The sequence below is a fragment of the Aedes albopictus genome, chromosome 3, assembly GCF_035046485.1.
Source record: "Aedes albopictus strain Foshan chromosome 3, AalbF5, whole genome shotgun sequence".
Taxonomy (NCBI): Eukaryota; Metazoa; Arthropoda; class Insecta; order Diptera; family Culicidae; genus Aedes; species Aedes albopictus.
Window position 1 is genome coordinate 438,524,809 of NC_085138.1, and position 27,167 is coordinate 438,551,975.

General features: G+C 43.5%; 2 protein-coding genes across 2 annotated transcripts in view; both read left to right on the forward strand.

The window, feature by feature from the left end:
• Nucleotides 1–27,167, forward strand: part of LOC109425976 (ras association domain-containing protein 10) — a 159,250-nt gene that overhangs the window by 108,168 nt on the left and 23,915 nt on the right. Inside the window, exon 2 of the mRNA XM_019701394.3 lies at nucleotides 304–347. The gene's annotated coding sequence lies outside the window, so the exon portion shown is untranslated. The remainder of the gene's footprint in view (nucleotides 1–303; nucleotides 348–27,167) is intronic.
• On the forward strand, nucleotides 10,303–25,865 carry LOC134289887 (uncharacterized). The gene is made up of 2 exons (XM_062856583.1): nucleotides 10,303–18,884; nucleotides 18,952–25,865. Exon 2 carries the CDS (start codon nucleotides 18,982–18,984, stop codon nucleotides 24,043–24,045), a length of 5,064 nt encoding a protein of 1,687 aa, XP_062712567.1. The 5' UTR covers nucleotides 10,303–18,884; nucleotides 18,952–18,981; the 3' UTR covers nucleotides 24,046–25,865.

Below are 27,167 nucleotides of genomic sequence, written 5' to 3' on the forward strand. Positions count from 1 at the left end.
TGGAGGGTCGTCGTCGTCGTCAACGACGGCGGTGATGGCGGCACCCGTGGCAGTGATTTTGTGTTTATCCATTCAAATTTATGCATTCGGCGAGCTGCTAGTGCACTTGACTTAAACGCCTGTTGCAAGCGCTTTTCGTATCTTATGTTTAGGATTGTCAATGCAGGCACGTTCTCTGGTTTGTGATATTTCAGGTAGGGTTTTTATGTTGAGGGGAGAACTCAGATGTAATTACTGTAACCTAATTAATTGATTAACTAATCGAGTTGAAATAATCAATTTCGTGTTTTTTTTCTATTACAGAATTTGAATAATCTTCATTTGATGCCGCGAAACTAATAAGACAGGTAAGTTCTCCAACATCTTAACGATAATTTAACATTATTCAGTTTTGCTTCAGAATTGCACTGGAATTGATTATCAAGATTTGTGCTCTTGATAATTATAGCTTTTGTTTCGTTATACCCTTTCTTAAACCCTCGGAAAAATTCTCAACAGCTCCTAAATCCTCCTGAGACCCCTTGAAACCTCGAGACCCCCTAGAACCCTTTCTTACCCCTTGAAACACCAAAAATCTTCTGGAGATTTCCAGACACCTCAAAACCATTTGAAAGTCCCAGAAATCCCCAAAAAGGTATTAATTAATTTCTCTGATACGTTCTGAAACAACCCTAAAATCCCCTGAAACCTTTTGAAACCCTTGAAACACTCCTGAGGCCCTCTGGATTCTCAATACACTGAAAGCTCCATTTAATCAAAATCTATTTAGGTAAACTCCATTAAAGTCCCTTTATTTATATAACGCTACTTATAAATGGAAATTGGCTGTAAAGAGACTGTAGAGAGCAACACATACCTTCATAGGCGACAGTTTCGAAAACATCTGTTCTTCAGAAGATTGCGAGGAAAGACGTCTACTTGAATAGATCATTAGACGAAATTAGTCATTTGAATAGAGCATAAGGCCGAATAGGTTATTAAGCCAAATAGATCATTTGGCTGTAAAGGTCATAATGCTCAAAAAGTCATAAGGTCGAAAAGGTCAGAAGGCCGAATAGGTCATAAGGCCGAAATGGTGGTCCGAGAGTCCGAGTTGATGCGAAGTTTTTCACTACTACCTAACCACAGTAGCTCAGCTTCCAACGGAGTGCCTGAACACGGCGAGTATTTCCTTATTGTTGGCTGCGTCCCTAGAAATAACTGATGAGCTCTAAGACAGGCATAATGACCCATTCGTCCTATTTGGTTAGGCCCTATTCGACGTAAGAACAAATTCGGTCCAATTACCTTTTCGGTCTAATGAACTATTCGTTACAATGGAATATTCGTCCTAATGATCTATTCGGCCCAATGACCAATTTGACCGTATGAACTTTTCGGCCTAATGACATATTCGGTTCTATGACTTCTTCGGCCTAATGTCCTATTTGGTCGAATAAACATGATACATGTAACTTCTATGTATAACTTGATAGCTTGCTGGTTTGTTGTTCCGCGCGTTGCTCAGATTGTTGGCCCCCAAATTGGTCCCTTTCAGACTGACTAGTTGTGTTATCTTTGCTAGGGCCTAACGATCTAATGACATCCCAGACAACCATGAGTTGCATAAGAAACCACGTAGTACATCGTATAAAGTACTATTTTAAGTGTCTATCGCATATATGTACGGCATATCATGCTATTTTTTGAACTTATTACGATGTATCAAGTAAAGTCATATAAGAATACAAATCAACTTCTATAAGGTATGAGTGCATCGTTGTGGATGATATTCTGATGTTGTATTGCGATGAGCTTGACTTATTCGAAAAACCGTGAGAGCGAACTCGCAAAGTGTCAATTGAATTCGCATAATTGCGTACTGCGATGATTATACGACTTCGCTTGGTACTTTTCTTGTTGTGTCAGTTTATCTGGCATTGGTGTATGAATGAAATCGCATAAAAATACAAATAAGCTCGTTAAAGTGTGCATACAAACTCGCATAAGCTAGAAGCATTTATTGTGACATTATGCGATTTGATATGTGATAACAATTAAAGAGTTTCTGTTGCACTGTGGATGCAGTGCCGAAAAGCTACAAGAAAGTGAACAGCCATAATTATGGTTGCAAAGTCATCTTTATTTGTTTTGTTGGCTTGATAATCAACAATGGGAGGCGATAGCCAGAGAGGGGCAGTGAAAACTGTACGGGAAATGATGCATCGTCGTTTTTAGCCTGCCAAACACGCACAGCGCAAGTGAATCAACCCAACTAACAATTGCAAGTCACAAATAAGCAAGCTTGCTGAATTGTTGCTTAATAATGGTAATGATAGCTGAACTAAAATTATGCTCAACACGTAACTGTTTAAATGATTTTTCAATTGAGAAAATAGTTAATGTTCGACTTTCCTCATCGGTATCAACAATGATAGATTAAAACACTTTTCAAAAGTTTAACAAGAAATTTATTCGACAAGCATTGATTCTTTAACAAAAGAGTTTAACAAAATATTTGTCTGCATCTTATTAAGCTGATGTATCGATAAGCATATGCTCGTGAACAATGTGCTTTTCACTTTTCAAATAAACGCCTTCAGCCCGCCATAGTTTGACTCGGAACTTTGCTCGGATTATGGGATAAATCATGGCTTAAACTGTTTAGATAACCAAGTTATTAACCTTTCAGGACGCGCTATCAAGCAACCGAAACTGGACCGCGCTCACGCTGTATACGACGAGTGAGGATTTTTGGTAGTGTTGTACTTTTTACAGTAGCGCGCGAAGGGTTAAAGAACCAAAATTTTAAACGAATCGCATAAAACAGAACAGAATAGAATTATGTAGTTTAACATTGAGTGCCAAGAGACGTAATCAACGTAAAAATGAGGCATTTATTTATTATTATTAGTATGTAACAAGATATCTTGTACCTTGATTATTATATTTTGTTATCTTCCGCAGCAGTTCGATTGTACGAGACGCTTGGATCGATGCATTTGACATTTCAGTGCTGAATATTGTTCCCACAGTCACCTAGATAATCAAACATCATTCAGAAATCGACAAATTTCAAGTATCCCTAAACATCCTTATGTACTATTTATTGAACATAATATCAAGATTCCATGACAAAAGCATAAATAAAAAAATGCTTGACGGATCTTCGACTGAGCATGAGTAGATTACCTGAACAGATTCTGTGAATGCACCACGTCCAAGACCATATCGCACAAGATATCGCACCACATATTGTCATACATTTTTAAAGATCGATATTTAATAATAAAAATAAAAACATATTCATATTGCAATTACTTCGTCTGGAAACAATATCTTCAATAAGGACTAACACTTTTTGGCCACATTCGATACAAGTTTTCTCACCGTGCGATAAAAATACTGACAGCAAAATCAGAATGGAAAACACGTGTTTTGGGCTGAACAGCTGTTGAAGTATAAGGCGTTGTTCAGTTGATTAACACGTGCTGTGCTAATTCACCACTGCTGAACACAAGTTCATGAGTGATCGTTATTGAGTCATGGGAAGATTATGTTTTGCTTTGGGTGCTGCATCTCACCATCTCTAGGATGGCGCAGATAGGAAGGCATGCGGCTGGAAATCGACAGGTCTCGAGTTCTAATCCGGATTTAGATAATTTTATATGTAATTCTTATTTCATAATAAGTGTTCTCAACATGAGTGTAAATAATTACTCTCGCGAGTGGTTCAACATTTTTGCATTTTATTTATTTTCAGTCATTTTTGCCAAAGCTGAATAACAACTTTCTTGTACATTTGTAAAACGCTTTGAACAACAAAAAATTAAGTTGGTGCACAACATGATGCTTTATAACTTCTCCAAATTTGTGTGAACAAAACCCGAACATAGGTTGTACGTGAAAATAATTCAAATGTTATTCAACATTATGCTGAATTAATTCGTCATAATGGTGCCTGTTAAATGAGTGATTGTTAGTTGGGAAGTGCATTCCAACTAACACTGAGGTGAGTTAGACTATCATGATAATTAATCAGCTGAGTTACGTCGCAATAGTGCACACGGTGCATCGCATAAGATATCGCTTCAAGTCATATAGCGTTATTACTGTTCTGGCAATGCACGTATTGCGCCTCCACCTTTATACGCATAAGGCACTTTTGCTGCATCTTATGCGATGTAACTTTACCACATAAAGTACGTATAACATGAACATAAACTTCGTAATACGTGCAAATTGGTTGTCTGGGATTTTTCGATAATACTGTGTATATTTCGAAGTAAACTGCAACGGAAAGGCATGAACTCTGTTTAAGTAAAAACTGAATCGATTTACGTTAAGAATCTATTTAAGTATCTCCGACTCACTACTTAAATGGAGGTTTCAGTTTACTGAAAACCCCTAAAATGACCCTGAGTTTCCCTGGAACAACTCTAAAAACCCTGAAACCTTCGGTGATCCCCTAAAATTCAACTGAATCCTATATCCTGAAACCCTCCGAGACTCCCTGAAACGAACCTACTACCTCTGAAACACCTTTGAAACTCCCTAAAATGCCTCTGAATCCAGAAACCTGAAGCCCTCTAAGTCCTCTTGAAAGGCCCTGAGATTCCCTGAAACCCCTTTGAATCCTCCTAAGATCTCCTGAAACTTCCCTGAGTGCTCCCAGAATCCTCCTGAGACCCTCTAGAACTCCTCTGAAACCTCCCGGGATGCCTTTTGACGCCTTTAAGACTCTTTGAAAAATTTTGAAACCTTTTGGAATTCTAAGCATTCTCTTAAGACAGCTCCTGAGACTCCTTGAAACTTCCTGAAATGCGTTTGTAAATCCCTAAAACATTTTATAAACATTTCTGAAATACGCTGAAACGCTCCAAAAAAAGCCCCTGAAACCCGATTAGCAATCTGAGATCCTGAAGCATCCCATAACCTTACTGAAACATCCTTAGCACCCCTAAACCCCATGAAATCCGACGAAATACCCCTGAAAACTCACTGAATGCCCATGGGACCTCTTGAATTCCTCTGCAAATCCCTTGAAAATCCCCTAAAACGTTGTAAAACATCCCTGGATACCTCTGGATAAATTATCCTCAAATGCCTCTGAAACCCCCAGAGAATTCTTAAAAACACCTAAAACACCTGAAACCCCTGGAATTTCTTTCAAACGTTCTAGTACCTCCTGTGCCCTCTGAAAACTTATAAAAGACCATTTCATGTTTATCTAAATCCCCAAAACTCATTTGAAAGCCTCTGAAACACCATGAATCAATGCAAAGTGCAGTGGACTGTAGAATGTTCATTACACTGGAACCTCTTTCTTTAATAAGGAAATATAGTTCACGAGAACAGGTCTTGCTCTTGAGCATTCGAGATGGGACCGAAGAAGTTTGCAGGAAGTTCCCAGAGAGCCCATAAAAGGGGTTCCAAAGGTGCGTTACAAGTGGTTGTTTCCAAGGATTACAGGAGCTTTTTAAGGGCATTTCAACAGGTTTCGTTGGACGTTTGATTGGATAACGGGTATTTTAGGGACATTTCAAAGTTTTAAGGAGGTTTAAGGGACGTTTCACGGGGTTTAAGGGCCATTTAGGGGGGAGGTCTCAGGAGCCTTTAAAGGGCATTAAAGGTGGAAATTCCTTTCAAGGGGGGACGTTTCAAGGCATTTCGGAGGCAGTTCAAAACTTCAAAACTAGAGGATTTGGGGACATTTGATAGCATTTCAGAGGCGTTTCAAGGGATCCTCTCTCTCTCTTTTCTTGGCGTAACGTCCTCCCTGGAACAAAGCCTGCTGCTCAGCTTAGTGTTCTATGAGCACTTCCACAGTTATTAACTGAGAGCTTCCTCTGCCAATGACCATTTTGCATGTGTATATCGTGTGGCAGGCACGAAGATACTCTATGCCCAAGGAAGTCAAGGAAATTTCCTTTACGAAAAGATCCTGGACCGACCGGGAATCGAACCCGTCACCCTCAGCATGGTCATGCTGAATACCCGTGCGTTTATCGCCTCGGCTATATGGGCGTTTCAAGGGATTTTAGGTGCGTTTTTGGTGGTTTCTGGAGCTTTCAAAGATGTTCCAAGGAGTTTCAGAAGCTTGATTATGGTGATTTCAATGCAGGGTCATTAGGCCGAGGGCCATTAGGCCGAAGGTCATTAAACCAAATGGTCATTAGGCCGAATGGTCGTCAGGATGAACTGCAATTCAGCAGTTTTAAAACTGAAAACGTATCTGTTATTTTTACCCTTTTCAACAATTATTGCCAAAAATTATTTTAACAATGAAATTTTAAAGAATAGCCGATGTTTAAAAAAAGGTAAAAATTATGATTTGAACATCAGCAGTTTCAGCGCCAAATTCAATTTTGAAAATGATACTAGAAAGAACGACCTATTTTCAAAAGAAGGAAAAAATCATGCTGAGGGTGACGGGCTGAATTTCCGGTCGGTCCAGGTACATTTCGTAAAGGAAATTTCCTTGGTTATAGAATATTTTCATGCCTGCTGCTTGATATACACATGAAATATGGTCAATAGTAGTGGAAGCTCTCAGTTAATAACTCTGAAAGTGCTCATAGAGCACTAAGCTGAGAGGCAGGTTTTGTCCTAGTGGGGACGAAACGGCATAAATAAGACCCAATGACCAATCGGCCTATTGACCATCCGGCTTAATGACCATTCGGCTAATGAACTTCGGCCAAATGGCCTTCGGACTGATGACCTTCGGCCGAATGGTCTGACACCGATAATTTCATGGGCATTTCCACTTGTTACGAATGTTTCAGGGGCGTTTAGAGGCATTCCAGGACAGGGTCGTATTAGGAGGGTTTTAGGAACACTCTTATATCAAACGAGGTTCATGAACATTTCAAGTGTTCAAGTGTCGGGTGCCTTTTCAGTCTAACAATTAATCAAGACTTGTTCTTCTTTTTCCATTACGACGTTTCGGCCATTGAACTGGGCCTTCTTCAGGGGATATACACTTGCACCGTCCGTCGTATGTTGCAAGAAGCTTTGCGTTGAATTGTCATCTGCTTTTCAAAGTCTTTTCCTGGACACCGCATTCAGTTTCGCGGTTGCGTTGGTGGATAGTCGTTCGAAACATACGACAACTAAAAACCTGACCAGTTTTTTAGACACAAAAATGGACACTGTATTCAAGGCAAACAACGTTCATGTGTCGAATGTAGCATGAATGTAATGTGTGAAGATAGTACACAAGACTAGTCATGGCACTAAAAGCATAACAACAATAATGGTAAGGAAGTACTGCACGGATCACTGTCCAAAACTCTTTGAAAGCCACTAAAGCGCCACTGATATCCCGTGAAGCGCCCCTGAGACCTCCTGAATCACCCTTGGATCCCCTAAACGCACTTGAGACCTCTTGAACACCCCTGAGACACCTGAATCGCCCCAGAGACCTTCTGAAGCAGAAGCACCGTAGAACGCTCCTTGAGACACCATTAGATGTCATAGAGACCCCCTCAAACGCCGCTGAGACCTCTTGGTACCCCCGGAAATGCCCCTGAGAATACCCTGGAACCTCTTTCAACACCCCTGCGGTTTACCTTTTCTCACTCCCATCCGGTCCCGGCATACAAGTAGACAAGACAGGTCATTTTCCTATGTAAACATAAGTTTTGTCGCGCTTTTGAACGACACGTTGAAAAAATCTCGTTTTTTGTGCTCATCATAAGCGTGGTGCTGACGGAGGTGGCCAATCGCGTGAGTTACGGAAGGTTAAATAAATTGAAATGGAGTACTAGACTAGGTACTAGATTATTTTGTTCACACTTTTGAATGATTTAAATTACGTCATAAAAAAACTCGGTTTTCTGGAATGTATCACCTTCTAAATGTAGCACAGTATTGGTTCTGAACATCTTTCCTGATGCAGAGCACAAAAAGGGTGCTTAAATAAAGAGTGAGTAAAACGAGGTTTGAGTGTAAATTTTAGGGGCATACAATAATGCTGTTTAACACTCCAAATACCATGATAAAAAACCAAATTAATCCACCTAGTGGTGATAGTGCCTTTCTCGTCGAACATGTTCTCACAATCTTTCCGACAACGTAAGTCAAAGTGTTTCTGAATCCGAATATTTTTATGGAAAAGCAAGCATTTTATCAAATACATCTTTGAAATGACTTAAAACTTATTGATTGCACATAGTCCGACGTTATGTTCAACGTATAAGCAGGGCTGAAAAATATCAGACTTCTCAGTTGACTGCTTGAGCACTTTGTTGAGCACCTTCACTAACACTGGAGGCTGATCAATATCAAGACGATACTAACAAAAATTTTTTCTGAAAATTTGGGCTATATCTTCTTGACCGTTGAAAACAAGAGCGATAGGTAGTGAGTATAGTGCGACGTCTGTTTGTATGTGGGTTTAATTTGTATGATTTTGTTCTCTTACACATATTTATCGCTTGCATTGATTTTATTTACTTTCGTAGTTCCGGCGAAGCACCAAACGCTGGTTGTGCAACCCTACCGGTAGTCTGTAATGTGGTGTGAGCCTATTTTCTATTTAACCGTTCCTCGGGTTATTCAAAAAGCCGTGATGTAATATGTTGCATGGTACATTTGGTTACTTTCGATGCGGTACCGGAACAGGTTCCGGAGCACACCGGGTCTCCCAAATATAGTCTGAGACTATTTCATTGCTAACGTTCATTAGGTTACCCAAAAAAAAACACGATTTGATTTATCTCATGCATGGGTGGGTATAGATCACTTTCACATTTGACCACTTCCAGTGGGACACCCAGAACTGGTTTCGGGACACTACCGGTTGTCAAAAATATGGTTTGAGGCTATGTTCTTACGAATCGATCATCGTGTATTCAAAAAAGCTGCTATTTGATGTACTGTCAAACACTTATTTATGCATTTCGCCAGTTCCGGCGAGACACTCGAAAGTGGTTCCGGTACACTACCGGTAGTCTCAAAGTGGCCTGAGACTTTTCTTGCTGACCGTTCTGCGCGTCATCGAAAAAGCCGATATTTAATGCGCGGTGTGCATGCGTTTGGTTCCGTTCTACATTTGACCACTTCCGGCGGAGCACCTGGAACCGGTTTCGGCACAGAATTGGTTTTCCAAAGTGTGTTCTATGATTGTTTCTCTTGTTAACCGTTCATCAGGTATACAGCTTTAAACAGCTATTTATGGGGTTGGTGCTCCTTTACATTTGATCACTTCCGATGGGGCACCCTTAATCGGTGAGGAATACTACCGGTGGTTCCAAATATGGCCGGAAGCTTTTTTTTGTCAATCAAGATACCTAAAAATTCGCGATTTGATTTGTCGCATGGGTTTGGTTCACTTTTTTGTTTGGCCACTTCCGGCGGGACACCCGGAACCGGTTCCGGAACACAACCGGTTCAGATATGGTCTGAGAATATTTTCCTGCTTACCTTTCATCAGGATGTCAAAAAAAGCCACTATTTGATATGTCGCATGCATGGGTTTGGTTAACTTTTATACTTGGCCACCTCCAGCGGGACATCTGGAACCGGTTCCGGAATACTACCGGTTCCAATATGGTTTGAGAATGTATTCCTTCTTACTGTTCATCAGGGTATCGAAAAAGCTGCGGTTTGATATGCCGCATGCATGGGTTTAGTGCACTTTTATGTTTGGCCACTTCCGGCGGGACACCCGGAACCGGTTCCGGAACACAACCGGTTCAGATATGGTCTGAGAATATTTTCCTGCTTACCTTTCATCAGGATGTCAAAAAAAGCCACTATTTGATATGTCGCATGCATGGGTTTGGTTAAATTTTATACTTGGCCACCTCCAGCGGGACATCTGGAACCGGTTCCGGAATACTACCGGTTCCGATATGGTTTGAGAATGTATTCCTTCTTACTGTTCATCAGGGTATCGAAAAAGCTGCGGTTTGATATGCCGCATGCATGGGTTTAGTGCACTTTTATGTTTGGCCACTTCCGGCGGGACACCCGGAACCGGTTCCGGGACACTACCGGTTCAGATATGGTCTGAGACCATTTTTCTGCTTACCGTTCATCAAGTTATCGAAAATGCCGTAGTTTGATGTGTCGCATGGATGGGTTTGTAGCGTTTTCATATCTGGCCCCTTCCTGGGGTACCGATCCGGAACAGCTAAATGGCCATAACTCCGGAACGGCTGGACCGATCCAAACCATTTTCAATAGGAAACAATGGGACCACCCAAGTAACACACTTGTCACCGAAGAGTCACGGCGGCGCAGGTTTTTGTTGCGCAGAAGTGACTGTGACTTACTTCTAACAAATAAACACTTACTTGCTAGAAGTAAGTCACAGTGACTTTTGCGCAACATAAACCTGCGCCGCCGTGACTCTTCGGTGACAAGTGTGTTACTTGGGCAGATTCCCCGTCGAATGAACCGTAGGTCATTAAAATCGGTTCAGGTTTACTGCCAAAAAGCGATGTGAGTTTTTTTTGTACACACACATACACACATACACACACATACATACACATACACATACATACACACAGACATCACCTCAATTCGTCGAGCTGAGTTGATTGGTATATGTGACTCGACCCTCCGGGCCTTCTATCGAAAAGTCATTTTTGGAGTGAACATATAGCCTTTCCTGTACACTTAGTGTACGAGAAAGGCAAAAAAACGTTACGCTTAATCAGAAAAAAAATGGGAACTTTTATTTTGAATAGCTCGTTTACCGTTCGCCTACGAACCGATTATCAATGTTCTTTCAAGGATCTTCGGCTTTTCTACTTTTATTTTATATAATATTCATGTTTTTAGGGATGCTTATTTTTTCCCCAGAATAGCGTGAGTGAGGAACGTTCAAAAAAATGATATATTTTTTATTTGCATATCAGATTTAAGTCGTGATAACATTGAATGACAGCAAAATGGGATTTCTTCTAATAAGGCATAATGCACAGGTAATTCGAAATATTCGCAACTAACTTGAGTATCCCTAGCTACGATCAATTGCGGCTCTCGACGAACTAGCGTTCAAGTGCTTTTGTCAAGCATCATAGAGGGTTGGATTTTTCAGCAAAGTTCTTTTGATTAGTTGGTACTACATTCTTACATCTTTGGTTTCTACCTAGATATTCTTTAACAGATCTATATCAATTGTATCTTTCGATATGATTTTGTGTTCTTATTCTGATGTTGATCTAGATTGGCTGTTACTGCTCTAGACATTTTTGTCTCTTTGAATGTCTCTCCAGAACACTAGGATTTGCATCCTAGAGGGTTGCATTCTTCGCAAAGTTCTTTTGGTTCATTGTTGCTACATTTTACAACTTCGGTTTTGGTATAGATCTGCTGCAACTGATCTAGATAAGTTTATTTCTTTTGATATACCTCTCCAGAGCTATAGATATTTTGTTAGGTGGTAGTCTTTGCTAAAGTGCTACGTCTTCTGTTTGGATCTTGATCTGCCTTTTATGATCTAGATCAGTTTTATCTCACTCTAGAGCTCTGGACATGCATCTTGGAGGGTTGTGGTCTTCAGAAAATCATACTTGGTTATGTTATCCAACTGTTGATAATGGAAGTAACTAGTATTTCTCTTGTAGACTTTCAAGGCTCATACATTTTCAAATATATTCTGTGAGAATTATCGATTAAGTGACATTGCTTTTTATAACGGAAACAGCTAATGTCACGAGTATGGACTGAAGTTCGGATCTCTAGGGTTGTTTGCATGATACTTCAAAAATGTGTATGCAAAGTTTACATTAGAAACAACTGTTTAAAAGCTGTATGTAGAAGCTTCGGATCTAACTCCAAGTCAGTTTGGACAACTTTGAATATTCCAAAAGTATTCAACGAAATCTATTTAAAGGTCCAAAAATCAAAGCTGATTCTGCAATGTAACTCTGTATTGTGTATATGATAATCATTATAAGTGTAGATCTAAAGTTCTGTTCTTCAGAATAATTTGGTTGGCGTGTAATATTTGCCAACAATAGTTTCTGTGTAGTGTAGTGTAGACCTGTAGTTCTGAACAGAAGGGTTATTAGGCTGATTTAGTGAAAAAATGCGAAATGAAAAATTTCGTTCTTATGACTAAATCTCACAGTCCATCAGTGTTTTTTTAACAGCCAAGCCCCTATAGGGCACCGCACTGTTTTGATTTTGTATGGGATTTTGACGTTTCGTGGCCTTGTTGTTTACAAAATGTCTGTAAGAGTGAAAGAGAAGGAGATAATTTCATGCACTGCCCTATTAAGTAAATACAAAGAAAGATCCTCAGCTCCGTAAAGCGTTATACGCGATTGAGCCCCAAATAAATGAACTAGATAAAAAAAAACCCTAATTAATCCACCTAGCGGTGATGGTGCCTTTCTCGTGCTTTAAAATATCCTTTCTACAAAACTCAAGTGACGTGTTGATGACATTGACATAAATACAAAATTTAAACTGCTTGCTAAATCTACTCAATATGGATACATTTTATATTAGCATAACATCCAATATTCAGAAAATATAAGACAACGGTCCAAAATTCAAACCAAACAAGTGTCATGATGCCGCAAAATTTCGCAACGTCATTTTAGATTTTCCGGTCATCATTTTTTGACTCCGGATATCTACCCCAACTAAACTAAGCGCCATCTTGAATACTGAGACACCATCTTGGATGTTCTGGTATTCATTTTTGGACTCTGCACCTAAAATTACATAAAATAGTCACCGCATTGAATTTTGGCATGCCGTTTATGATTTTCTGGTTACCTGTTTTGGACGAAGACCGGCATCCATCCCATTCAAACTATAGTCATATTGCAGACCTTGTGAAACAGCGCACAGCTTGGGTTTTCTGATTACAAATTTTGAATCCTGGACATATTTCTTTACAAAATATGCCCATAATGCAAGAATTTGAAATCCTATAAAATAGGCGCTAACTTGAATACTGGGCCATTATCTTGGATTTTGGACCGCTATCTTGGATACTTTGGTGGACTCCGAACATATTTCCCATACCAAATACATTTATTTTACACAGTTTTAGAGCTCAAAATTCCTTAAAACAGCCGCCATCTTCTGCTGACGCGATCAAATTCTTATTTTTCCATTTAACGTACTATAAATTTACACCCTAGTAATCTGGAATGGTACGATTTGATGAGATCGCTTTAGTTTTGCCTATATTTTGTTTTCTTTCATATATGAGAACATAGACATATTCGTCACTGTTGTTCATACCTAACGTTTATCAGGCCATTAAACAAAGCCACGATTTAATTTTTCACATGAACGTCAGTTCTGCTACACAACAGCTAGTCTCTAATGTGATCTAAGGCTATTTTCTTGCTAACCGTTCATTAGATTATCAAAAAATCTGCGATCTGATGTGTCGTATGTCTGGGTTTGGTTCATTTTTTATATTTGGTAATTTCCGGTGGTATACCCGGAGCTGATTCCATGACACTACCGTTTGTCCCAATTATGGTCTGAGATTATTTTATTACTAATTCTTCACTTTTACCTAATCACCGCGATTTGATATATCGCATGTATGGGTTTGATTCACTTTTACTTTTAACTACTTTCGAAGCCACAGCTGAACCCGCAACACTACCGGGTATCTAATGTGGTCTAACCCTATTTTTCCATCAGGTTGTCGATAAGTCGTGATCAGTCTTGTTAGAGATCACAGTCATTTGAACCTTATCGTCGAAGTTCGGCCTTCCTTTGTCTTCGACATTCGCAACACAAGCAATCAAACTACTGTCCGAAACAAAAATGTCAAACAAAGAGACGGTTCGGTTTTTGTTATTCCTGTCTTCTTCCATAATAAGAGCTATGTTGCCCATCTGTGTGTCGTATTCCATGCAACATGTAAGAATAAACTAATATTAACATTCATAATCTGAATTGGCTGAAAATCTATGCGTAAATCTAGAATTAGACAAATGTCATCGTATCAGATGACATTAATTTGGCCCTTTCTTATGTTTATTGATCGCACAAATGTAACAAAGCAAGCTGACACCGCATCCATGGGTTTGGTTAAATTTTACATTTTACTACCCGGATCTGATTCCGGGTAACTACCGGTTGAACCAAATATGGTCTGACACTATTGTCTTGTTAACTGTTCATCGGTTAACCAAAAACGCTGCAAATTGAAGGTGTCACATGCACAATTCCGGAACACTACCAGTTGTCTCCAGTGTGATCTAAGGTTATTTTCTTGCTAACTGTTCATCAGGTTATCGCAAAAGCCACGATTTGATGTGTCAGGTAATCTATAAAGCCGCTATTTGATGTGACGCATGCACGGGTTTGTTTCTCTTTCAGATTTGACCACTTCGGTGGGAACCCCGGAACCGGTTCCGGAACACTACTGGTTCAGATATGGTCTGAGATGATTTTCCTGCTCATTGTCCATCAGGTCATCGAAAATGCCGTGGTTTGATGTGTCGCATGCATGGGTTTGGTTCAATTGTATGTTTTGCCACTTCCAGCGGGACGCCTAGAACCGGTTCCGGAACACTACCGGTTCAGATATGCTCTGAGATAGTTTTCCTGCTCATTGTCCATCAGGTCATCGAAAATTCCGTGGTTTGATGTGTCGTATGCATAGGTTTGATTCAATTGTATGTTTTGCCACTTCCAGCGGGACGCCTAGATCCGGTTCCGGAACACTACCGGTTCAGATATGATCTGAGACTATTTTCCTGCTTACCGCTCACCAGGTTATCGAAAATGCCGTGGTTGGATGTGTCGCATGCATGGGTTTGGCTCACTTGTATGTTTGGCCACTTCCAGCGGGACGCCTAGAACCGGTTCCGGAACACTACCGGTTCAGATATGCGCTGAGATGGTTTTCCTACTCATTGTCCATCAGGTCATCGAAAATGCCGTGGTTTGATGTGTCGCATGCATGGGTTTGGTTCACTTTGATATTTGGCTACTTCCGGCGGGACACCCGGAACCGGTTCCGGAACACTACCGGTTCAGATATGGTCTTAGACTATTTTTCTGCTTACTGTTCATCAGGTTATCGAATATGCCGTGGTTTGATGTGTCGCATACATAGGTTTGATGCATTTTCATATCTGGTCCCTTCCTGGGGTACCGTTCCGGAACACCTAAATGGCCATATCTCCGGAACGGCTGGACCGATCCGAACCATTTTCAATAGGAAACAATGGGACCAGATTCCGCGTCGAATGAATCGTCGGTCATTAAAATCGGTTGAGGTTTACTGCCAAAAAGTGATGTGAGTTTTTTGTCCACACACATACACACATACACACACACACACATACACACATACATACACACAGACATCAACTCAATTCGTCGAGCTGAGTCGATTGGTATATGTGACTCGACCCTCCGAGCTTTCTATCAAAAAGTCATTTTTGGAGTGAACATATAGCCTTTCCAGTACACTTAGTGTACGAGAAAGGCAAAACAGCCAAGCCCAAAATCTGACCGATGTTGATCTCAATTGACCAACCTGTTATACCAGTGCGTAGTTGGGAAACTACTAATTATGGTGCGTAATTCACCACACGGTAGTTGTTTACCGTACGCAATTGATATATCATCGATCTACCACCCCATTGGAAAGATTTATGGCACTAGTATCCCACAGCAAAGCAAGCACCTTTTAACCGGACTTGATCCCATTCAGTGCCTCTATTCATACATCGGCTTCCACAGCGCCACGTTGATTCTGGGTGCAGTTTGTGAATGAGACTCTCAACCAGCGACCTCCTTGTCGAAAACCTCTGATCTGATCCACTTCCAAGCAAACACCACTTGCTCTTGGACTCGGGTGGAAGTTTTTTCCCCTCAATCCACCAAGCCCCAGAGATTTAAGATTGTAACGCTCCGACGTGGCTCTTACTTGACACATCTACCGGATCGTTAGCAGGCAGCCAGGCAGCCAGCCACACGGAGCAGCACACTTGTTGGCGGAGCGGATCGATGTTGTGCCCTCTATTCAGTCAATGGAATTAACAGTGACGGCGATGGTACGCGCTAACTCAATACCTTTATGCGTTCTCGTTCACAAGATTTGAATAGATTCTTTAATTATGTCATGGACGATTATTTAGACACTGAGTGGAGCTTTTGCGCTGGATGCATGTATTGAATGCTTATGCACATATATGAATAATAATTATGCTTTAATGAATTGAAAAGCATGTTCGATTCATCATTGAGCTTTCAGCGAGAGAAGGAACTGACCATGGCATTGATGTTGGATTTGACGTTCGGTGTGAACTCATAGTAAAATTTGCAATATATCCTTCCTAAGCAATGGAAGTGAGTGCCAAGGTTGTCCAAATAACCATTGAATTGTAATGTAGAGTAATGTGGTTGTAGAACACAACACTAAGCGAAGCAGAGTGTCTTCCAGATGGGAACTTTTGTTGAAGCAGATAGATTTTGTATTGTTAAATGCTAAATTGTACGATAAACTTTTGGTGGTCAAACTATAGGTACTGAATATATTTTATGGTTTACCTTGTACTCTTGCTGTTCGTTTCCTTAGGAGTCATTTGGTGTCATACTTGAACTTTAAAACCAGTCCCCTGAATCATAAACTAGAGCCGGTCCAAAAAGCAGCTAACAATAAAAATATCCATAAGCTAGCTTCCACTCCCAAACCCCAAACAAATACTCGTCGTAACCGACACCTTTCCGCCTGTCGAATTTTTCGTTGAATCACAGTTGGAATCACTGACCTATTGAAGAGCACCTCTCAGCGCACAGTCATCATTACAACCCCAAAAAAGAGTATAATTGCACTGCACTAAATATACGTCTAATTGCAGAAGCTCATTACGCGCCTACCACCCCAGCATGCATCGCATCGCTTCGGCTGCGGGCGAGGGTGAGGCCAAGGGATTCATCTCTCGGTCAGCTCAGCCTCAACATAGTGTAGTGTTACAATTGCATCACAGCATGTAGGTGAAATTGCTCATCGCGCGCACCCCGGGGGAGTGTGGAGAGTGTGCCCTCCACCCAGCAGCCCAGAGGCCCAATTGGTGTGGTGATTTAACGGACAGTCAACAGCCATTACCCTTACAGGTACCTGCCTACCAGTGCCAGTGGAATAGGTGAAACGAAAAAAAAAATCAGCCCAGCAGACGACCAAAACTCCGCGGTTTGTGTTTAATTAGCTTCCATCAGATGTTAAAAAGTGCTACGCGAGCATTTATTGCGGATGGCTTTCGCTTTGTTGGTTAACGACCTCACCCCGTCCACAGCGGCTGGCTGGTACTGTGCGGCTTGCAGCGTGGAGAAGTGCAGTGCAAGGAGCAGCCCGGAGCTGCTCAAAAAGGGCAGTAAGTTCCAATTATTGCAATAGTCACAATTTGCGCTTAAAATGGATCATCAATTGTCGGTGTAGTACCCTAAATGGGCATATAACACATCGTATGACCTTTTACCATCAGCGCGAAGGAACTGTGCTCCAGTTTTTTCTGTTCCAATATTTGGATCAGTCAAATTTTGTGCAATTACTCTGATGACTACAACCACAGCAGCGGAGATCAATGGAATTTTTTCCTCCTAACCTGAAACGTTACTTCCGATGACGGAGGTACTTCCAGTAACTACCGACAAATTGCATCGATGGATGGATGATAGCCCTGCTTCGCCTTGATCCTCTTTTTTGTGTGCCCACACAGGAGCTGGAAGGGGCTTGCTGGGAACAGTTTGGAACTCATCGGTTGATGCAGTTCTGTCTTCTGTTTTGGGGCTTCATTCTGAAATTCGCCTTTGCAGTCCACTTTTGATATTTTCGTTTGCTTGCTCGGTGTAATTTGAATACGGATAGGGGCGATTATCGTCACCGTTTTGAAATGTGTGGCTTGCGACTGTGCACTGGAAGGCTTTTTTTTTGTTTGGGGATGACTAATCGAATGTAATGGATTACCGAGTCAATTGAAATAACACTTACCAGATAGTGTCTAATCCACATTTTAAGCTTTAGGCCCTACCCCCATCATATCATTAGGGTGGCGCGTGCATGCATGAAAGATACTGTTAGGATTAGAAATATTTCAACACAATATTTAAATTTAAATTTCGCTATAGAATCCAGCTTCTACCAAAATTGCGTATTGCAACGCACTCTCACATTCTATTGTGTAAAAACGCACTCGCATTCCATAAGCTAATTAGGCGATTTTGAGCTTCCTTTTTTCGCTGTCGCCCAACTAGACCGGTCACCAGCACAGTAGTGTAGATAGATATAGTTAATAAACCACAGTGAACTCAGCCACATGCAAATAAAGTGCCTCTTTTAGTGCAAAATAAATTCGGTTTTCGATCAGTAATCGCGTCGTTTTATGTGCCCAAGTGATTCTCCGAAAATTACGCCCGTGATTTCGACCCCGTTCAGAACATTTTGGTGCCGTGACCAGGATCACGGGTGTGTGAAAATCACTTTCTGGATCGTGTACTTCGACGCTAACACCTAACCCCATCACCCGTCGGGAGGATTTCCCGAAGGATTGCAGTACCGTACAACCATACAAGGCCTGTTTTTGGACAGGTACATGTGAGTATCTGTCCATTATTTCCCATCCCCATTGTACGGTGCTTCCTTGGTGTTTTTTTGGATCGATTTCAGTCCATTTCTGGTGTGATTGCTGCTGGGAGACACGAGGTTGTTGCTGCTGTTGCTGTGGATGGTTGCCCATTCCCCCCACTGGATTGAAACTGGTTGTTGCTGTTGCTGCAGTGATAGCACCACCGCCGGTGCTAAATTGAATTAAATTATCTAATCATCGTTCGGCTGATATCCTGCCGAGCCGCTTTGTATGCACGCGAGCGGATAGTCCACGTCCGTGGATTAGCATCGTGTTCGAGGTTCCTGCTATAAAGATAACACAAGGCCTGTCTTTGGACAGGCACAGGTGAGTGTCTGTCCAAGTTTTCATACCTCCCCCTTCGGTACTTCCTGGGTCCTCTCGATCATTACAGCTCCCATTTGGAAGTCGTCCGGCGCACACTATGTCGGAGAAGAAGATGAAGCAGAAGGAGCTCAAGCGTCGGAACATCATGGACTCGATCGCCCGCATCGATGAGTTCCTGATCAACTTCAATCCCGAACGAGACACCAAGGAGGTAGCGATACGATTGGCTAGATTGGACAAGCTGATGGAGAACTTCGAGGACATTCAAGGTGAATATGAAACTTTCGATGATTCCAATGAATTCGTGAAGAGCAATATGAGCATTAGGGCAAAGGTAGAAGAGCAGTATTTTCGGGTTAAAGGTGGTCTTACGTCGCTGCAACCTCCTCCCGCAGCAGTCCCAATACCGACGGCGGTTCCGTCGGCACCGGCAGTTTCCCACTCGATCGGCGTGAAGCTTCCGACGATTACGCTGCCGCAATTTGATGGTGACCTGAACGACTGGTTGACGTTTCACGATTCCTTCAGTTCCTTGATACATTCTTCCGGGGATATTCCTTGCATCCAAAAGTTCCAGTATCTCCGTTCCGCACTGAAGGGCGATGCGCTGAAGCTAATTGAATCCCTGACAATCACCGCCGCGAACTATAGTGTTGCTTGGCAATCTCTGCTAAACCGTTATTCCAACAAGTATTTGTTGAAAAAGAAACACCTGCAAGCGATTACGTTTCCCCCAAAATCGCTTTCCAAATCCGCTTCCAAACTCTGTGTCGTTGTAGAGGAATTTCAACGGCATGTTAAAATTTTGGAACAGTTGGGTGAACCAACAGCTCAATGGAGTAGTTTGCTGGTTCAATTACTTTGCTCCAGGGTTGATGAGCAAACCCTCAGAGATTGGGAAGAGTACGTTTCCGCTGGTAACGATCCCACGTACACCAATCTGGTTGAATTCCTCACCAAAAAGATACGCACTCTGGAATCTCTATCGATCAATGCAGATCATTTCGCACTATCCAGCCCAAACAAGCACAGTCCCCCCTCAAAGCCTTTGAAGTCGTCCCAAGGTCCCCCCTCGTCTAGGATCAATAGTTATGCTGCAACGGAAAACTACCTACCTGGATGTCATGCATGTAGCCAACAACATCTGTTGGTGAAATGTCCCGCTTTCGAGAAAATGCCGCTGAAGGATCGGTTGAATTTGGTCAATGCCAAGAAGATTTGCAGCAACTGCTTCCGCGGAGACCACTTCGTCCGCAAATGCTCCTCCAAGTTTTCGTGTCGTATTTGCCAGAAAAGACACCACAGTTTGCTGCATCCTGGGTTCGACTCGTCAACGAACGGTAATGGAAATTTGAACTCCGGTCAAGGTCAACCACCTCAGTCAACTAGCGTGGCACGATGTGAAATCGAGACGACCTCAGTGCCAACTGAACAATCCATATCTTCCAACTCGGTGTCTGATCCTCACAGTGTGAATGTGTTCTTGTCTACCGTCGTACTTATCATTGTTGATGGGTACGGGAGAGAGCACTTTGCTCGGGCGTTATTGGACTCGGGTTCGCAATGCTGTTTGATGAGTGAACGACTCTGCCAACAATTGCGATTGGTTCGCCGCCGAATCAACCAGCCCATCTTCGGTGTCGGTGAAGCGCAGATTCGGGCTGTTGGCTCGGTTAGTACCGAAGCTCGATCACGATTGGAGAAGTTCGCTGTACCATTAGATTGCCTGGTTCTTCGTAACATCACAACAAATCTGCCTGCTGTTACGATCCCGAAGAACAATTGGTCCATTCCTGAGGGCATTAACCTCGCCGACCCAGACTACAACGTGTCTCGCAAGATTGACCTGATTATCGGTGCTGAACACTTCTACACCTTCCTGAAAGGTGACCGGATAAATTTGGGAGAGTCATCGCCGACACTTGTGGAAAGCGTGTTTGGATGGCTTGTATCTGGGAAATCGTCGTATGCTCCAATTACCCACCCCCCTCTGTGTCATATATCCACCCTAGAATCGCTAGACAGAAACATCGAGAAGTTTTGGCAAGTAGAGGAAGTTGACACGAAGGTTCTGTCCCCAACAGAGCAGTACTGTGAGGAATTCTACAAGCGGACGGTATCCAGAGATCCCTCTGGTCGGTATGTGGTCCAATATCCCAAAAAGGAGGATTTTTCTCGAATGATTGGCGACTCCTACCCCACTGCATTGAGGCGGTTGGAAGGCCTTGAACGTAAGCTGGACAAGAATGAGCCCCTGAAGGAAAGGTATCAAGCGTTTATGGCAGAATTCATCAACCTTGGGCACATGCGTGCAATCCCCCCCGAAGAGAAACTGCCCCCTGCGACGTGCTTCCTCCCCCACCACCCGGTTGTGAAGGAGTCAAGTTCGACCACGAAGGTTCGTGGTGTATTTGATGCATCCGCAAAAACCAGCTCAGGCTATTCCCTCAACGATGCCCTAATGGTCGGCCCGGTTCTACAAGACGAGCTGTATTTGATTGTTCTTCGGTTCAGGAGGTACAGAATAGTTCTACTGGCAGACATCGAGAAGATGTACCGTATGGTCCGCATGCACCCTGACGATCAGCCCCTCCAATGCGTACTGTTTCGGTTTTGCAAAGATGATCCCATCACCAAGTACGCTCTCACCACCGTAACGTATGGATTATCCCCGTCGTCGTTTTTAGCTACACGAACGCTCCACCAGTTAGCCGACGACGAAGGCAGTTCATTCCCACTCGCAGCCGAAGCCCTAAAGCAGGATTTTTATATGGACGATTTCATCCGAGGAGAGAATACCATCGACAGAGCTGTGCGTTTACGACAAGAGATGACGGAGCTACTCAACCGTGGAGGCTTTCGGCTGAGAAAATGGTGTTCCAATTTCCAGGAGGTCCTTGAAGGAGTACCAGAGGACGACTTAGCCACTCAATCCAACCGAACATTTGACCCTGACGAGACGATCAAAACTTTGGGACTCAGCTGGGAACCATCAACCGATCAGTTTCGCTTCGACGTCAACGTAGGAATGAAGGATGGACCGATTACAAAGCGCAAGATTTTGTCGGAGATTTCGCGTTTGTATGATCCACTTGGATTGATTGCACCGATAGTAGTGAGGGCCAAGATAATGATGCAGCAATTGTGGATGCTTTCGCTGGAATGGGATGAGGAGGTACCCGTCGAAATACAAGCCAAATGGACGGCGTTTGTCACCGAACTACCGGCCTTATCTAGTTTCCGACTGGATCGCTATGCTTTTGAGGAAGGGGATGTGCAACTGCACTGCTTTGCAGATGCATCTGATGCCGCTTACGGGGCTTGTGTTTATGTGCGTACTACTGGGATCAACGGAAATGTGAAGGTCGAGCTGCTCACTTCGAAGTCCCGAGTGGCGCCACTCAAAAAACGTAGCATTCCCCGTTTGGAATTGTGTGCTGCGCAAATTGCTGCTCATCTTACGTCGAAGGTTCGCATTGCTCTTGGGATTGAAGCGGTTTCCGTTTGGTACTGGTCAGATTCAATGGTGGTTCTCCATTGGCTCCGTTCCCCGCCACAAGCATGGAAGACTTTTGTATCGAACCGTGTATCAGACATCCAAATCCTAACCCACGGATCCAAATGGCGACACGTATCCGGGATGGAAAATCCCGCGGACCTGGTATCGCGGGGCATGGCAGTTGAGCAGTTTACGTCGAGTCAACTTTGGAGACACGGACCTGACTGGTTGCGGGAGGGAGAGGACCTCTGGCCACAACAGAAAGTTGGTTTAAACGAGTCGGACAACGATGAGCTACTAGAGCGGAAGATAACCAGCTTCGCAATTCAGACCCCACCCCCACCTAATCCAATAATCACCCGATTTTCTTCGTACCACCGACTAGTTCGAACAGTTGCTTATTGCTTTCGTTTCGTCAACAATACCCGAATGAAGCAAAAGGTAAACTCAGGGTTCTTGTCCACCGAAGAGCTCGACCACTCAGTGCTTGCCCTGGTCAAAATGGTTCAAACTGAGTGCTACCAAGCTGAACTCCGTGCTTTGAAAAAGGGACAGACAGTTGCAACTCAATCCAATTTGAAGCTGTTGAACCCATTCGTCGATCCATCCGGCATAATACGAGTCGGTGGCCGGTTGCGACTCTCTGCTCAGCCCTATGGAACAAAGCACCCGATATTGCTACCTGGCTTTCACCATTTTACCAAACTGCTCCTAACGTCCTATCACCGCAAGCTGCTGCACGGCGGTATTTCGCATACACTAGCTGTTGTGCGGAACGAATTTTGGCCAACCAACGGAAGAAGGGCAGTTCGTAGTACGATATGGAATTGCCACCGCTGCACACGTGTCAATCCTCATCCAATTAGGCAACCGGTAGGTCAAAACCCATCTGCCCGAATCACACCTAGCCGCCCATTCTCTTCAACCGGCATTGATTACTGCGGACCGGTGTTCGTTAAATCCAAAATACGCAGATCTGCTCCAACCAAAGCCTATATAGCACTGTTCGTATGTTTCAGCACTAAGGCTGTTCATATTGAACTAGTCGGAGATTTGTCGACGCAATCCTTTCTCTCTGCTCTACGGAGATTCATTGCTCGTCGTGGGTTACCCGAACACATATATTCGGATAATGCCACAAACTTTGCTGGGGCAAAACACGAACTTCATGCTCTCTACCAAATGCTCAATAACCGAACCGAAAATGCTCGTATCGCTACCTGTCTCGCAACGAATGGGATCAATTGGCATATGATCCCCCCTCGTGCTCCAAACTTCGGCGGCCTCTGGGAGGCTGCAGTTAAAGTGGCTAAAAAGCACCTCGTTCGTCAAATTGGGATTAGTTCGTTGCTGCAAGAGGACCTGGAAACAGTGTTGGTGCAAATCGAGGGAGCCATGAACTCCCGTCCTTTGGTCGCTTTATCGGATGACCCCAACGACCTTGAAGCGCTCACACCGGGGCACTTTTGGTGGGCTCGAATCTTCAAGCGCTTCCTGAACCGGATTTGCGAGACGTCCCGGCCAACCGGCTGGACAGGTACCAATCAGCGCAGCAGAAGGTGCAACAGTTTTGGTACCGATGGACTTCCGAGTACCTCAAGGAGCTACAACATCAAGCTACAATCAACCCACGAAAGGTCGGCCTCAAGGTTGGTCAAGTAGTGATTGTCCAAGATCAACAGCTTCCACCGATTCGCTGGCCATTGGCCCGCATCATGCAGCTCCACCCTGGTCAAGACGGCGTGGTACGCGTTGTGACCATACGTACCGCTTCTGGAGTCTTCAAGAGACCAGCGTCCAAGCTCTGTCTTCTACCGTCGGCGATGGAGGAAGACACCGTAGGAACAGCAGAAGATACTTCAGATAAGTGAATTACTGTTACAAAATATTCGACATCAATGAATTGCATTATTATTGTAATTTTGAAATATTCATTTCGGTGGCCGGTCTATGTTAGGATTAGAAATATTTCAACACAATATTTAAATTTAAATTTCGCTATAGAATCCAGCTTCTACCAAAATTGCGTATTGCAACGCACTCTCACATTGTATTGTGTAAAAACGCACTCGCATTCCATAAGCTAATTAGGCGATTTTGAGCTTCCTTTTTTCGCTGTCGCCCAACCAGACCGGTCACCAGCACAGTAGTGTAGATAGATATAGTTAATAAACCACCGTGAACTCAGCCACATGCAAATAAAGTGCCTCTTTTAGTGCAAAATAAATTCGGTTTTCGATCAGTAATCGCGTCGTTTTATGTGCCCAAGTGATTCTCCGAAAATTACGCCCGTGATTTCGACCCCGTTCAGAACAGATACCACGTGTCAAAATGTTCAATGGGCCCCTTCTCATTTCTTTATATATACCGCCAGTATGCACTGGTCAAATTTTCAGCTACATCCGTTAACATTTTGGTGATGCTAAACTCGTTGAAAGTTTGTTGGAATGTTCGATTTTTGCATTTTAATTAAATCACATATTTGTGCCATCGCCATGAATACGAGCCTATTTGGCATTCATCCGAGGAAGAGGAAATAGTATCATCAGTAACGCATAAGAGTACCACAATGCAATAAGTTCAAAGGGGTCGTTCCGTAGCCCATCGAAAGTCGGAGCAAGAAGCGGTGATCAGGGTAGGTAATAAGTGAAAGCCCTTTTTTCGATCCACTAAATGGTCGCCCAAATCACCGAGAAGACATTGCTTCAGGGGCTAGGGGCAACCTCAAGGTTAGCTGCGTAGCCTGCAGCAACGGACACCGATGGCTCGCTTTGGGAAGTCCTCCAAAGTAGCATGCTGGCGCCTAGGCTGTTTCCCGAGTGGTTGTTACCACTCTCTTTGTCCTCGGAAGGCAGGCAGGGTTGACACCACGTCTGCTTCCAACTGCACATCGAGTATGAAGAACAACCACGAACACAGCGATTTCTCCTTCCCGTAAGTAAGGCCCTATCAGCCAGCACACAGAAGGACGTGTCGACATGGGGTCTCCACCTGCCCCGACCTTGCTGAGAATCCCTTTCCAACCGCGGGCTTGGATCCAACCCAGTAGACCGACGCCACGATAACAAACGCTATCATGATGTTCTCCCCGCGGCCACTTAACCGCTGAGAGGGTCGATTTCGATCGCAGGGCACCTCTTCTACCGAATCTGAACTAGCCATTCTCCGAGTCCACGCGCCACTTTCTCTGTAGCTCCAAGACGATGATGATAGCAGTTGAACCAGCATTCCAGCCAAACTCATCCCTACACATCCTCTGGACAAGAATGTCCGGATTTTTGTCCTCCCCGCATGTGGCAAGCATGCGGTCACGCATTGTGCAGTAACACGGGCACACGAGCAAAACGTGTTCCACCGTATACTCTAAACCAGACCGGACATTCGGATGGGGCAGCAGGGACGAAAGTCCTGGGGCCTGACGCACCCCCCACTTGTGAGTCAGCCGCGTAGTTGCTGGCTAAGAATAGATTAACCCCAATTCAAGGTGTCAAGCGACCCGTGCCGAGGAATGAGTGATCGAGGGGGTGAAAAAGATGCTCGATCTTTAACGGAGCCTGTGGGGTACCTGCACGCAGAAAAATATTTTGTAAACATAATTAAATTCTAGTTCAAATTAATCAATTTTTCAGTTTGTTATAGCGACAAACTGATTTCTAATTTAAACTGAACTGTTCCATTGTTGGATAGTACAAATACTTTCATTTGCCGAAATTTTTGACAGTTTGTTAGAACAAACAGAGATTTGGTAGTTTTAACATAAAATAACAGATTGTTTTAAACGACTGCACTTTTGCCACTAACAAAGCCGGGAAGTGATTGTGTTGGTGACGGCAGCTCCTGCGGCAGCTCGAAAATCTATTTGTAGACACTCGACAAGCGGATGGAAGCGAGAACGAATGAAAAAAAAAGGCAAAAAATCGAAACCGACCAACTTTTTTTTGGATGCAGTCTTCAGTACCTGCGCGTTATTCATCACGGCCAAAACTGCACTTGGAGGTTGGAGTGATGGATTTGCTACACTTTCTTCGTTGTGGCGATGTTGGGGTAAGAATTTTGAAGATGTGTGAGTGCTTCCGGGCCATGTTTATGGTCCTCATTTTGTTGAAACAAATGCAGATTTTAACGTTATATGGAATGATGGGAATTGGTTGTTTTGATCGATAAACTCTAAGTAAGAGCAAAGAAATATAACTTTGGAATAAGTAAATGCTCAGTTTGCAAATCAACCATGCGTGCGATCAACCCCTTCGCAAGAAGCGGGTTGATGAGATTTCCGACAAGGAGAAGTGAGGAGATAGGCGCTGGGAGTTGCGTACGCAGCTCAAGCGTGGGTGCTCCAGTCCACTTCCCGGCAAGCCAGCCGGTGGAGGTTATGGACGGAGCGTGGCTGTTGAGGGCCGTCAACCACGTTTGGACGGTCCGCAATAGAGGTGGCTGAGCAGCAGCTTGGCAAAATCATCGACTTTGCGTCCACTAAGTCGAACATAAGTAAGGACCTGAAAACAGCCTTGCTTCGACTTAGGGTGTCGATCGACGATGCCAAGCAGGAGCACGCGGCACTCGCGTTGCTGACTGCTGCAGCAGCGGAGCCTGCAATTGAGAAAGTGCCGAAGTTCACCCAAACGGAGGCCTTCTCCTTCGCAGGAAGTCCGAATAAGGCGGAAGCGACTGCTCGAGACAAACGGGGCAAGCAATCGCAGAAGCGGGCAACCGTCAGGTGAGGAGCTGTCTGGTGGTGCCCGCAAGGCCAGGCGAATCATTACCCCGAAAGTCGGTAATAATGC